Source organism: Chlamydotis macqueenii, chromosome 9 (genome assembly GCF_036417535.1).
Source record: "Chlamydotis macqueenii isolate bChlMac1 chromosome 9, bChlMac1.mat, whole genome shotgun sequence".
Lineage (NCBI taxonomy): Eukaryota > Metazoa > Chordata > Aves > Otidiformes > Otididae > Chlamydotis > Chlamydotis macqueenii.
In genome coordinates this window covers 22060642-22074438 of record NC_141564.1, presented here as the reverse complement: position 1 = coordinate 22074438, position 13797 = coordinate 22060642, and the positions used below count along the sequence as shown (strand labels likewise).

The 13797-nt window shown below is 41.7% G+C and overlaps 1 protein-coding gene across 2 annotated transcripts in view; it reads left to right on the top strand.

Moving 5' to 3' along the window:
* The window catches only part of FNDC3B (fibronectin type III domain containing 3B), a 192319-nt gene that overhangs the window by 96499 nt on the left and 82023 nt on the right, over positions 1–13797 (top strand). For both annotated transcript variants that reach the window (XM_086754486.1, XM_086754487.1), the window contains 2 exons: positions 3773–4016; positions 6692–6991. In XM_086754486.1, the coding sequence (XP_086610612.1) occupies positions 3773–4016; positions 6692–6991 (544 nt within the window). The remainder of the gene's footprint in view (positions 1–3772; positions 4017–6691; positions 6992–13797) is intronic.

The following is a 13797-nucleotide window of genomic DNA, read 5'->3' as shown; positions in this document are numbered from 1 at the left end:
TTGGTCCTGAACATCTGTATCATTCTAGATTTGATGTATCCAAGCATTCTTGCCAGCATTATAGATGTTCATCTATTTCTTGTGTTCAAGGTACGGATTGAATACTGATGTTTGTATGCGATGGATGGCAAAGACAGTGATACGTACTTGCCAGGGCTGGCGTTAGCTTGGATTGGCATCCTTAATAAATTCAGTGAATAAATAAAATGTTGACATCCAAGTTCCTTGTGGATGAGCTCATTCTGTGCTGTTTTCTGGTACAGATTGATTTATGAATTAAGTTTCAAACTAGTTTATTAAATTCCCAAAGTACTGGTCGTGGTCCACCCACTGGCTGTGCTCCAGATGTCCTTGCTGAATCTGGAACACTAAGTTTAAGTGAAATAAGAAAACTTTTTTTGAAAGCAAATGGAAGTTAATTCCATATTACCATGTTATACCCATTCAGCAACCATGTGTTACAGAATGAGAGTGATTGTATTGCTTTAGCTGGAAACGTGGCAACGGAAGAGGGAGGCAATTTTATTGTGTGTGAGTAATGTTCATCTAGATTCTCCTGAAAGATCATCTACCTGCCTCCCTTAGCAATTAAGCTCCCTAAAATACAGAAAAACCCACACAGAACGATGCTATAAGAAAGTTGTTATTGAGGCAGCATGCCAGTTGCGCCAGTGAGCACAAAAAGTAACAGCAGAAGACAATTTACCTTGGAACTGCTTGAAAAACACAAAATAATGGGAGTTGAGCTCTAGGTGCCAAATGACCAGAGATATTTGTTTTCTGTAAATATAAACTGCTAAAATTAGTAGTAGCAATTACTTTTAATATTCCAGTTGCACCTCGAGACCTCGACAGGAATCAGGGTTTCATCGCTTCTGGGCGCTGAGGTAGGGGCAGGTCAGCAGACAGCGTGTTTCCTGATGAATTTATGGTCTTTGTGAGAAACAGTTATAAGCTTTTACAAAGAATTGCAGTTTTCATCTTTAAATAGCAAGTTTAACCTCTCTGCTGAGTTATTTTCTTTATATTAAGAGATCAAAACTAGTTAGCTCTGTCTTTTCATGAATTGAAGGTATTGCCTCCCATAATGGCTGTACTGCAGCCTGCCCACTGCACGTTACAGATGGAGAGAGACCCACACTCGTAACGCGCGCTGGTTTTATCGCTGTCTAATGCATCGAATGCACAATCCATTGGATTACCAATTTTATGATCTGTTAAGGTCAGGATAGCATATTTAAAATTATACGTACAGCTTCAGAAATTTACATATGTATCTGTAATTCTTAGTTTAGGGAGGAAATGTTCTGTGGGATTGGGAAAAATGTGGGTTTTTTGCAAGGTCTCCTGGGTTTCTGCGTTCATTTGAAACATAGGGACATGAGTCAGCATTCATGGCCTGGGAGGAAACAAATAACAGTGTTATTAGTCTCTTCGCTTTTTGACAAAAGTAATTTGGAAGGCTGGCTCATCCTCTGATCTCTGGCTTTTCTCTCGCTACTCCTGGTATTTTATAGTTTCATCTAGCAGGATAATTTCATCTAAAATATCTTTGCAGGAGCTCTGAGCTTTCCTGCCGGCTCTCTAGAATATAGTTCAGGAAGAGAAATTCTAATAATTTTAAATACAGGTTTACGTAGCATGCTGCTACAGAGGACAAGCTTTCTGTCTAAATCTGTTCTTTAGCACATTCATCCTTCGCTGGGGCACAAAATACACGTGTAGTCTGGTCTAGATGCACAGGCAAGAGTTTATACCCACCTGGAAGACTAAAGTTGTCTTTGAGGCTTGGACTAGTTAAAGCCATGATGAAAACTTTCCACATCAAGATGTAGGAACTCGCTATCTCAAATTAAAGCATGATCCGTGTCTGAGAGAGTGAACTCCAACATTTCTGTACACAGTCCTAAATAAGTAGTTGTGTTTCTCAAATATGTGTTAAATGGAAAAGGATTTGCCTCTTCTCTGGGTTTTGGAGTGCAGGTTTCAGACCTGGCGCCAGGGTAAGAGGTGCTGTGAAGGATGAAGGAACCAGTAGCAGAGACGGGAGGCCTGAAGACGCAGCAGTTACACCGATGTGGTAGTCTGAATCTCTGACATTCAGCTGTCTTTTGGGTACTCCGTAAAGTCTTTGACACTTAAAGCCAGCAGATGACAAATTGCTAGCTGAGGTTGTAAATTTAGCGGTTAGGATCCACTGTGTTAAGCTAAACAATTCCTATTCTGGTTACTCAGCATAGCAAGCAACACATTTTTTAAATGTGAAACATAAATTACAAGTGAATGAATTAACTTTGTATAGAAAATTTTCTGTGGGCGACCAGCCAATCCACAAAAATTGTCTGTGGCGTAAATTCATATAACGTAGGACACACATGGCCTAAGGAAAGACCTGGGTCAGCTAATACTGGTTAAGTTTTACCCTGGGATATCTGGCTCAGCTGATGCCTGAGGCAGGGACTCGTGTTTTCGGGAGCATCGCCCCTCATGGCTGCGGGCATCATCTCTGAGACAAGGCTTGTCACTTCAGCAGGGTCAGCAGAGACAACCACTTCACTTTGGGGTATGTTGGCATAAACACGTTTTTTTTTGTGATTTAGGCTAAGACCCTGTGATGTGACAAGAGCTGCTGGAGTGTGGGGATCTGTAGCAGGGTCTCTGCTGCTGCTGCTGCACAGGGGGTGGATGACTCCAGCTGACGCTGGTGGCAGTCAGCTGGGAGTGGCAGCACCTTATGGCAGGTCCCCTGATGCACATTCCCTTATCTCATACAACATGTTCATCACACACATTATACCATCCCTGTGCATCATCAGTCAGTTAAAAAAATTAGTTTAGCAGCCTGTTTGTTGTATGAAACTAAATTATGCTTCCTTCGTGCTTTTCTGTCTTATGCACTTCAACGTACAGAATCGAAGGGGCAGTGATTGTTCTTACGTGGTTGTGTTTTTCACTTCCAGAAATGGCAGCAGTTTTTTGAATAAGCTTCAAGAAAAGCTTGGCTGCAAAGTCTGGACAGAAATTTGGCTAGTTAGCTGTTCTCCAGAAATAAAGCTCTGGAAAAATTATAAACTGAAAAACTTTTTTTCAACCTAAGCACATTTCCACCTTCCTGCATCTGTTTTTACATGCTTTGACTGTAGCGTTTGGGGCCAAGGTACGCGTATTCCAGAGCTGATTTGCGTGGACCTATAGACCAGCACTGTAGCAGGAAAAACCCTTCTGCTTGATGATTTATCTTGAACAGATACCTGTTGGGAACAGAGCAATTCTTTTGAAAATGTGTGTCAGCACAGCGGGTTCCTGCAGCGTGCATGTCTCTGTGCACACGCGCAGCCTCTCCGCAGCAGCATTGCCAGCTGGTTCCCAAGGGTTACTGACTCCCTGCTCACTCTGAGTGCTGTCAGAATCAGGGGTAGAAATTTTATGTGCAGAAGGTAAGGTTGGTCCCAATGAGTACTCTTATTTTGGTGCTCTGTGTTCCTTTTTCAATTGTTTCACTCCCTAAATACAGGTTATTTATTTAGTCTCTTCCCCACGTCGTTAACACGAGCAGCAGTGAGTCTCCCAGCCATTAGTGTGGCTGAGTCTCCGAGAAAAGCCGCGTCACCGCTATGATTACTTGCGCTGATATTAATTTTAGAAATGTGTTTATGAACAAACCTAAGGACCCACCATTTTCTAATGGGAGCACAATGGTAAACAGCACTGTTTTAAAAACCTGTGGTTCAGATGCTGCATAACATGCTCATTTCCTTGCCTTCCCTTCCAGGTGATAGAAGACAACACCGGCGTTCGGAGGGTGGTGGTTACCCCCCAGTCTCCGGAGTGTTACCCTCCTAGCTATCCTTCGGCCATCTCACCAACCCATCACTTACCTCCATACCTGACGCATCATCCCCATTTTATTCACAACTCCCATACAGCTTTTTATCCTCCTGTCACTGGACCTGGGGACATGCCACCACAGTTTTTCCCACAGCATCATCTTCCTCCTACAATATATGGAGAACAAGGTGAGCTGGAAGGAAGGTACTGATATTTCAGATCTTTGTTCAGCAAGTTTTAACAAGTCAAGAAAGTAAGAGTGGAAATTAATTGGAAAACTTGTAGAGTGACTTTGCCCACATGAATGGAGCCTCCTTCTTCAGTGTCGGGAGGTGTAGTCATCCAGAGTGCAGCGATGTGGAACAATCCTCTGTCCCAATGCTAGGTTGCAGAAACAAAACCAATTGTAATTTAATTTCTAAATACACTGGGGAAAAAAAAGTCCCATCCCATGCTCCAAACTAGGGACATGAGTCATGCCAATTGCTCTTGCTGTGTCATGGTGCAGCATTGTACAGAAGGCCAAGGGACAAAACGTGTCAGTTCTGGCTTGGGAATCAGGATGTGTACAAAGGACTGGATCCGAGTATGGCTTGCCGAAATAATTTCCAGTGGGAAAAGCCGAATACCTCTTCCTGTTGGCTGTAATGTGCCTTCTGCCCCCCAGCCGTAGTTTTCCAAGAAATAACAGGCATTTTCTGTTTGTTATTTTGGTTGAGACTGTGCAGTAAGTCATTGAAGAGCATTGTCCGATACCACAGGGTAGCGTGGCAACCCTAATCAGGCCATGAGTAAATAATTGCAAGACAAGGAGTGGAAGGGGCATATTTCTGTCTGAACTATGCCCTGTTGTGTCTCTGCCACCCTGGAGATAAGTCTTTGTGTAATCTGAAAGAGGGTGTTAACCAAAAAAGCAGGCAGCAAAGCTACTTGGGATGTTTAATGTGGAAATCGGTTCAGGATTCATGGTTTTACATTACTGCTGAACTACTTGCAGTTAAGATTGTTTTTGAAGAATATATTTAAGCCTTATCACCAGAAGTGAGGTTCTGCTGGAGTGGGAAGGAAGGGGCAGAAAGAGAAGGAGGGAGATGTCTATTGATGCTAGCTTTTGAAGTTTCTGCTGACCAACAGACCGCATTTTCTAGTGGGCAATGGACCCCTGCAGCTGACGTTTAACTGCATTATACTGGGGCGAGGAAGTGGGAAGCTCAGGAAACCAGCAGGACGGTGTAGCCAGCCAGATACGTAGGGCAGGGACATTTTTCTTGGAAAGGGAACAGGACAGTTTGTCAGATTGCTTGACAAAGTCATGCGTGCAGACATGGTAGTGTGCAAAGTGAACACAGAGCTGCAAGTTAGAAGGGTGTTGAGTATTTCTGTAGCCTGGAGTTTCCAAGAAGCCCATTCAACTTAAAAATAAAATGGAAAAAAAAAAAGTCCTTTGTTGCTTTACAGAATTGACCTATAGCTGTAACACTGAAATAACTGAAGTGATAAATATTGTACTGATGAGCAGTAATCCACCATTTCCCATTTGCTGTACAATGACTTGTACTTTAAACAGCAAATGCATTTATTTGCAGCATGCTGGTTTTAGACAGTTAGTTGCTGTGAGAATACAAATATGATCATGTAGCTAGATAAGGAAAGATGCAGACCAAGACACACTGAAATAGCAAAGAGAAAATGTGTCTAGTTTAAATGACTTGCAAAACTACAATATAGCATGCATGGTAATCTCAGCTTAAAAACAAGGCTTCCAGTGGTGCATAGGATGCTTAGTTGCTTCAGAAGTGTGAACAATAACTTCTGAATGGATGTAGAAAAAATACGAAGAATATATCAAGTATCAATTGTTATTTTGCTAACAAAGGCAAAACTGTTGTTTTGGGCATGAATTTGTTCAAGCTTCGCGCTCGAAGTGGAGTGCAAAAAGGAGGATTGAACTACAGAGAAAAGCAGAAAATATTCCAATTCCTGCGAGCTGACCTGCCTTAGATTAGAGATGGTCATTCTTAGGGGGGCGAGAAGGGGCAATTTTATTTAATAAAGTGTCTCTGAAATGTACATGTGATATTTATGGTATTTCTCGAGCTTTTTTAGGCAGTTTTACATGCCCAAATCTTCTACTTCATGCTGCACTTCTCTCCTTAGGCAGGCACAATTGACATGATTGTAAAGTCTATTTGTACTGGGAAATTAAATTGCGTGTAATCAGTGACAGCAGCTTGAAACCAGGGCATCTCAGCCTATTCTGTCCAGTCAGGCCCTGGGGAAGAAACTACTAAATTGCTGTGAACTTAGGAAGGCTTTTTCCGAAATACCAGTCTCTCTGGATTTTTCCTTGAAATTTGTGTCACCAAAACACAAAGACTGAAAAGGAGGGGAAAAACTATCCCCCTAATTGCTGTATTTCACTTGTTCATATGCACGCATCCAAAGAGTTATATTGGTAGAACACTGGCCCAGGTTGCCCAGAGAGGCGGTGGATGCCCCATCCCTGGAAGCATTCAAGGCCAGGTTGGACAGGGCTCTGAGCAACCTGATCTGGTTGGAGATGTCCCTGCTCCTTGCAGGGGGGTTGGACTGGATGGCCTTTGAAGGTTCCTTCCAACCCAAACCATTCTGTGATTCTAAAGTCTCAAACAGCCGATGAGCATACGTAATATAATACCAAAGAAATTATCAGTCCTGCAGAAAAAACGTAGTTTGTTGTAAAATCTATTTCCAGAAAGATCTGACATAGTTTCATTTAGACATGGTCAAGAATTTTTAGTTTTCTGAAAAAAAAAAAAAAAAAAAAAAAAAAATCAGTGATTTTGTGGCTCTTAGTTAACAAGAGTGAATTCTTTCATTTCAGAAATCATACCACTATATGGGATGTCCAGCTATATTACCAGGGAAGATCAGTACGGCAAACCACAGCACAAAAAACTGAAAGACAGACAGATCGATCGCCAAAACCGTCTGAATAGTCCTCCCTCATCCATCTACAAAAGCCATATAGGCAGCTGCGCGACTGTATATAATGGTTACGCAAAGAGCCACAATGGAGCAAGCAGCGGAGGAGGCGGCGGCGGCGGCGGGGGGGCTCCGGCAGTAAAGAAACCGGAGCGCAGAGCGAGGAGCAGCCCAAAGTCGAATGAACAAGACCCACATGGTAAAGACAGTTTTATTTATTTTTAATTCCTTTTTATTGCACCTTCCTGGCTTATGACCGCCTGGATATGGATCTAGTAGCTATGCCAAAAACCACTGCCACCCACACATGAAGGCAGTGTTAATACAGTGTGAACTTGAATATAAACGTCGAGCTTGCTCTACTCTATTTGTTTTGTAAGATGAACCGGTTGCCTCCCCGTCTTCCATGACTGCTCCTGAGTAGGTGCAGCATCATTCTCTTTTTATCTGTTGGAAGCAGGAATGTATTTTATGGGCAAGTTCTTAGTTTTATTTTGCTTTTCATACAGGGCTCTTGACACTTCACAAAAATCCGTACGGGCACTTCAGCTATAACCAAAACCTGACTACTAGATAGCAGTACTCTGCATCTCCTGGGTGAATGTAGTGAACTTACTAGAACATGGTTTTAAAATAGAGGGAGGTAGATTTAGATTAGATATTAGGAAAAAATATTTTACAATGAGGGTGGTGGAGCACTGGCCCAGGTTGCCCAGAGAGGTGGTGGATGCCCCATCTCTGGAAACGTTCAAGGCCAGGTTGGATGAGGCTCTGAGCAACCTGATCTGGTTGGGCATGTCCCTGCATCTAGCAGGGGGGTTGGACTGGATGACTTTTGAAGGTCCCTTCCAACCCGAACCATTCTGTGATTCTAACATTTAGAGACAATTGCTGAAAAAACAAGTTTGCTTATGTGAAAGTTCAATGAAAGTGGAATTAGTTGAAACAGAAAAAATTTGAGAAGGAAATGCTTTATCTTAGCCGTTGGAAATAGTGGTTATGTAGATCTTGTAACTTTTGAAATAATTTTCCTCAATATTTTTATAGACTTATCATAAAAAACTGAAAGTCTACAGTAAAACGTTAGGTCATTTGTCTGATCACTTATCACAACTGTCATTTACCACAAGCCATTCTACATGTAGCCAGTTCTACTTGAATTTAGTTCAATAACTTGTTATACCCAATTTTACCTTTCTGCCGTTCTGTTCTCTGCCTGTCTCTTTCCTGACTGCTGCGACTGCACCTGACTGAACAAACTTTTATGTAGTAAGCAAGCTTATACCCAGCACAGCCTAGGATATTTGTGATGTAGTGCACTTTGAAATCTCTCATGTGAATTTATGCACACAACATAGTTTTTCCATTATCTATATAGTCTGTATATTTATTTGACTGTGTACCAGTGAGATGTAACTGAAATAAATACTCATGGAAAGTAAATTAATTCATAGCCGAAGGTGAAAAAAGTACTGCTGGCTTGGTAAGGAAGGAGGATTTGCAGCTGTGCTTCGGGGTCTTTACAATTAGCAAGAAGCTCTATTTGGGAACGCTTTAATCCAAGAAAATGAATGACTACATTAGGCTTCCTAATTATTTCCTGTCAATCAGCTTATACGACCTTTAATATTCTTATTTATGTTTGTGATTTTTTTTTTTTTTTTAATTTTTTTTACTCTAGTCTGTGGAGGAATACATGAGGTGTGTAGAAGCGCCTGCGTGAAAGACCTGGAATAAAGCATAGTCCTAGCTAAACTACAGAATAGCTTCAGTGGGTACTGTCAGCCTGGATGATCACTTTTAAAATAATCTAGAAGTAATTTATAAACCTGGAATTTAAGAGTTTCCTGCAAACTCCTCTCAGCCAGACAGGGCCTTAAAAGTGGGAACAGCGAATGATGGAGTCTTCCCCCAAACTGTGAAAAAGTCCATAACAGCAGACCATGCAAATAAGCATCAGTTGCCCCACCTTCCTGATAAATCCAACTTACCGAACCAAGCTCTAAAGTAAGCTTCTGCTGGATATTTATAAGCTTCTATCATAGCTGCTGCTTTATGTTTAGTTTCTCTCTCTCTTCTTGAATTATTTGGGGATTTATTGAATGATACTTGACTGACACGGCCATACCTGACAACCACGGCTGTGCGGGTAACTGGGGTGAGAGTTAAAAGCAATCTGGGAACAGCTGATCGTTTTGATTCATGCTGCTAAAATAACAGTGTTTACAGTGGCCCAGAAAAAGAATGTGTCAGAAGCAAGAGGCAGAAAAGCTGTTTAAATGCACACATTTTGTGCATGTGTATTGATTCAAGCCTGCTAATGGTTAAAAATTGGATGGTGCTGTGCAGCTGCTTCCAAAATTGCAGAGTAGCCTGGAAAAACTATAAAATATATATATAGTATATACAGAATGAGAATCTTTACTTAGAAAACCACTTAGCCAAAAAACCCTTAAGAGAGAAGTAGGAATGTATGAATTTGGAGTAAAACTTAGAAATACTGGAGGTGAATGAATTTCTTAGTCAAGATTGTGATGTAGTTCCTCGGTCGTAATTTCTTTGAGGTGCGTGTGGCTCCTTCCTGAGCACCTCCAAGCAATCTCTGCTACACCTGCACTGAGCTTGTGCGGAGTACTGTAAGAGTGATATTGTAGAAAACATACAGTGCGCAATGCAAGGACAACTCTACTTTTTTTTTTTTTTTCTCTCAAAAAGTTATGACATAAATTACAAGATATCAAATATTTAAGTTAACAGTGTACTTTCCCATCAAAATACACCCTCATTGCGTGTGTTGTGCCCATGACACTTGGGTAGGGAAAGTCAAGGAAAACTCTGCCATGCGTCAATAAGTTACTGCTGCTTTCCAGTATTAAAAGAACCAAGGGTTTCCCAAAAAGCCAGTTCAGCACTAGCAGAAGAAATGAGGTGATAGCATCACCGATGGTACTGTATTAAAGTCAGGCAGTGACTCTGGAGTACTTTGGGTTCAGTCAGCTCTTCAGCTGTGGATCCAACGCGTGCTGCTCTGTGCTCTGTACGGCATGATGGTACGCTGAAAATACCTTGGTGCTTCTGATACGTGTCATTCTCCCAGGCTTGTCCCATAGCATAGCATCAGGACCGCTTTTTAGTAGGAAGGTTACAGATCTGGCATATAAATGCAATTCCTCTGCCCTTCTCTGTTGACAGCATCGTATCTTTATGTTGGGAGGTGCACTTGTAAATAAAGATTTCTGTTTTATGCTGGAACATGCCATTTTAGGGAAAAAAAAAAAGAAACTGATGGCTTATAGTTGTTTGAAAAGTTAGCAGCTATTCTGAGCGTTTGTTGTGGTAAGATGGATGCTGTCCTGTACAGGCAGAAGACTTGGAGGTATGTTGCAGGGATTCTGATTTAAAACCCATCCTGTAGCTTTTCTGCAGAGCTGTTTAAAAAACTGAATGGGAGAGGAGGGATCAAAATTGGGTGTTTTGGTTTTTGGTTGGTGGTTTGTTGGTTTTTGTTGGGGTTTTTTGGGGGGGTTTTTTGGTTTTTTTTGTTTTGTTTTGGTTTTTTTTTTTTTTTTTTTATAAAGGAGCCTTGCCATGGAGAAGGAGCTGTAAGCGGAAATCCTGTCCCATTCATGCTGTCCTTTCTGAATTTCAGTCTGAGTCACTTCCTTCTCGTGTGCTCAGTGGTTCGCTTCTTGGTCGTGTAGTGATCCGGTAGTTTGAGAAGTTCTGTGCGTGGCTGCGAGTGCTGTGGGAACATAAGCAGTTTTGAGCATTCGTACAATGCTTTTACCTATTTGTCAATAAAACAGAATTATTTCCTTCAAATCAGATAATTATTTTTATTTTTTAATCCTCATTGAAGTTTGAAGAACCTAAGATAGCCAAAATGCAAACACTTCAAATGGGTAAAAGTAGAAAGCGGGAGATGGATTGTTATGTGCGTCCTGTCCTGGAGCTGGGTGGGTGCTGGGAACTGGGTGCCAGAATAAACAGACCTCGCCTGGGCTGGGAGGCGGCTCCGGGGGTGGTCGCGTGCACCTTTGTGTAAGTGTTCTGTATAGAACATCTAATTTTTTGTGGTGATTTGAGAAGATTTGGCCCTACTAGGTCTAGCAGAGGCCCATTGAGCCCAGCGGTCTGTCTTCAGCAGCTGTGATGAAGATCTCAGGAGGTGTGGCCAGCTTCGCGTGCTTGTTTCTTGGAGCTGAATGCGTCAGGAGCGCGTGGAAAATGGGCTTAGCAGGAGAACTTTCTAACTATGGTGGTTTTAATTTGAAAAAACTTTAATAGCACTAAACTCGGCAGAACAGAAGTTCTGAGATGAAGAAGTGAAGTTCACTGGTATAACTAGCTGGGCTGATGCTGGGAAGAACTGGTACCAGCAGGTACCCCTGAGCTGTGTGGGCTGCGCTCTGCAAGCTCTTAGTACCTGCTGCAGAGTGGATGATGGCGTATGGAAAAAAGAAAGCTGATGCTTTCATGATACAACCCTATCCTGTTCTCTTTCTCTCTTCCTTGTAACATTTAAATATATTTAGGAAAAGAGGGGGGTTTTTTTCTGGTTTTGTTTTTTAACTGTATCCAGTTTTGTTGTTTTTTTTTTTTTTTTTTTTTTTTAATCCAGAGCCTTTGAATTAAAGGGAAATTGAGGGAGCAGTGATTCAATGCAGACAGGAACCAGGCGAAGTTCCTCTACTTACTCATTCTAGATCCTGTCAATTCTTTTCTATTTTGGTCCTGGATCTGTTTTGCAAGCTTATTGGGCTCTGTATGTATCTGTACCTGTTAATCCTGTAGATTTACAAGCTTCAAAGAGTAGTTTCTTTGCTTTTGGTCCATGTAAGCGCAGAGGCTGAGAAAGACTACGGCAAAATATGTAACTTTTATGGTTTGCTAGCCAGGAACTGATGATTTGGTACACAGTAATAAAGACCTTTGTTCTGCAGACAAAATTTGTCGTAAACAGTTCTTCTGCTGACATAGAAAATACCCCACATAAGTACAGCTTCCCCAGTTTCCCTAAATGTCTTTGCTTCTATAAAATAAAGAAATTTAACAAGATTGTCTCCTGAAGAGACAATTGTCAAAACTGACAGAGTGATCTTATTAGTAACATGGGGGAAAAAAAACACTCTGAAGACTAAAATACGTCTGTCAGGATCTGTGAATTTTAGTATTATAGCAAGTAATGAAATGTGAAACATAATATTTACTGGAAACAGAGACATGTTAAATCTTGTGAGTACAGATCAGCATCACATATGAAGTCTGAATAGTATTACTGTTCCTACGGCATTTTTTAATAGTTTCAGCAAATAATATTACTTGGCTGAATTGTTTAGACTTATATCTAATTAGAAATATATATTGTGTGTTATGTGCATGCTGTTTTTCTTTATGTTTTAATAAGTGAGAGGAAATAGGATGTATTAATTAGGGCACTAGTCTGAGCTTGAGAAACCACAGTTAATTTGTGACACCAGGGAGTTTCCAGTGTGGTATTCTTGTGCCTCTGCCCTACCTCTCATATCATGACTCAGCTTGTGGTTTTGGGTTTTTTTTCTATTTGGAAATATGCCTACTTCTTAAACATTGTTTTATCTTTTGCATTTTCCTTAAAAGAATAGGCTGTGAGATTGTTCGTCCAGGCAGAAAACAAAATGGTTACGAGTTTCAGATACTTCTGATAACGTGCTGAGGTTATACCTTTGTGTACCAGAGTCAAATCCACCAGCTGGGCCGCACAGATCCTTTACCGAAGAATATTTTACGGAATAGTCACATAAAGTAAGCACTTAAGCGAGCTCAGTACAGACTGATGAATATGCTAGCAGTATACTGGCATTATGCAGAGTTCAAGCAAAGTACATTCCCAAGTTCATGTGAATCTGTATGCGTGCAAGAATTTATCCAGATCAGGTTTAATTTATGTCTTCTCTTCAGCAAAAGGAGTTGCTAAGGTGTATATCCAGCATCACCAAGAGAGACACTGTGGTGAGGGAAAGAAATAAATCTCCCTTTCCTCTGCTGTCTTGGAACTTGGCTTGCATCACGGGGCTTTGATGGAGGAAGGTAAAAGCTGAATGTCCCAGGGAGATCAGTGGTACTGAAAAGCAAGTCCGTGCCCCGTGCTAACATACTCCCTCCCTCAGCATTGCTTTACCCAGCCCCAAACCCAGCCGTGTTTTGCCTTGAGCTGCCTGTGAGTAGTTCCTTCCAGTGCATCTCGACAGACTCTTTCCCAGAAGTCAACTGTGTGCAAAAAAAAAAAAAAAAAAAAAAAAAAAAATTTAATGCCTATGAAAGTTTGTCTGCATGGGAAATGTTGGGAGCACAGAGGTCTTGTCCTGCTGCCATCCCTATTGCAGGAACAAACCCGAAGTGTACGGGAAGCCTGAATGCCATGGCAGTCCTGCCTTCTTTCACACCGCGTTGCTTCGTTGTGGCAGAAAGCTCTTCTGTGCTTCATTCACACACAGTCCTGCAAACTGGGAGAGCTGGGGCGGGGAAAGGGGAGATATTCACACTCTATTTTTATGCACTTATCTTGAAAGACTAAAGAACCAGCTTCATAACTTAGGCACCAGAAGTTGTTGATAAGACATTCTCTTCATCAGCTAAATGGGAACGTCGCCTCTTAATTGCACAGTATTCTGCCATCTTCAGTGTCAGCTGCTTTCAAAGGCAAACGTAAATGTGTCAAACTTGGTTCCATCCAGGCTTTTTGTAACTGGAAATGCAAACAAAACATCAGGGTGGCTGTGGATACATGTCATCTGGCGTGGTTATACGCTGCTCGGAGAGTTGGTCTCCTGGGCATCCGCGGTCTGAGGCACTAATGGGACAGAATGGGTGGCCACGGTTCTGGTTACGTTCTTCAGTGTCGTCGCAGAAGCTCAGACAAAGTAAACCTCAGCTGAAGTTCCCTAATCCTCATGACTGTGCTAGCTGGCTAGAAACGCAGCTCAAGGTCCACCTAGGAAGGTTTGGGCGTATCTAGTAAAGAGC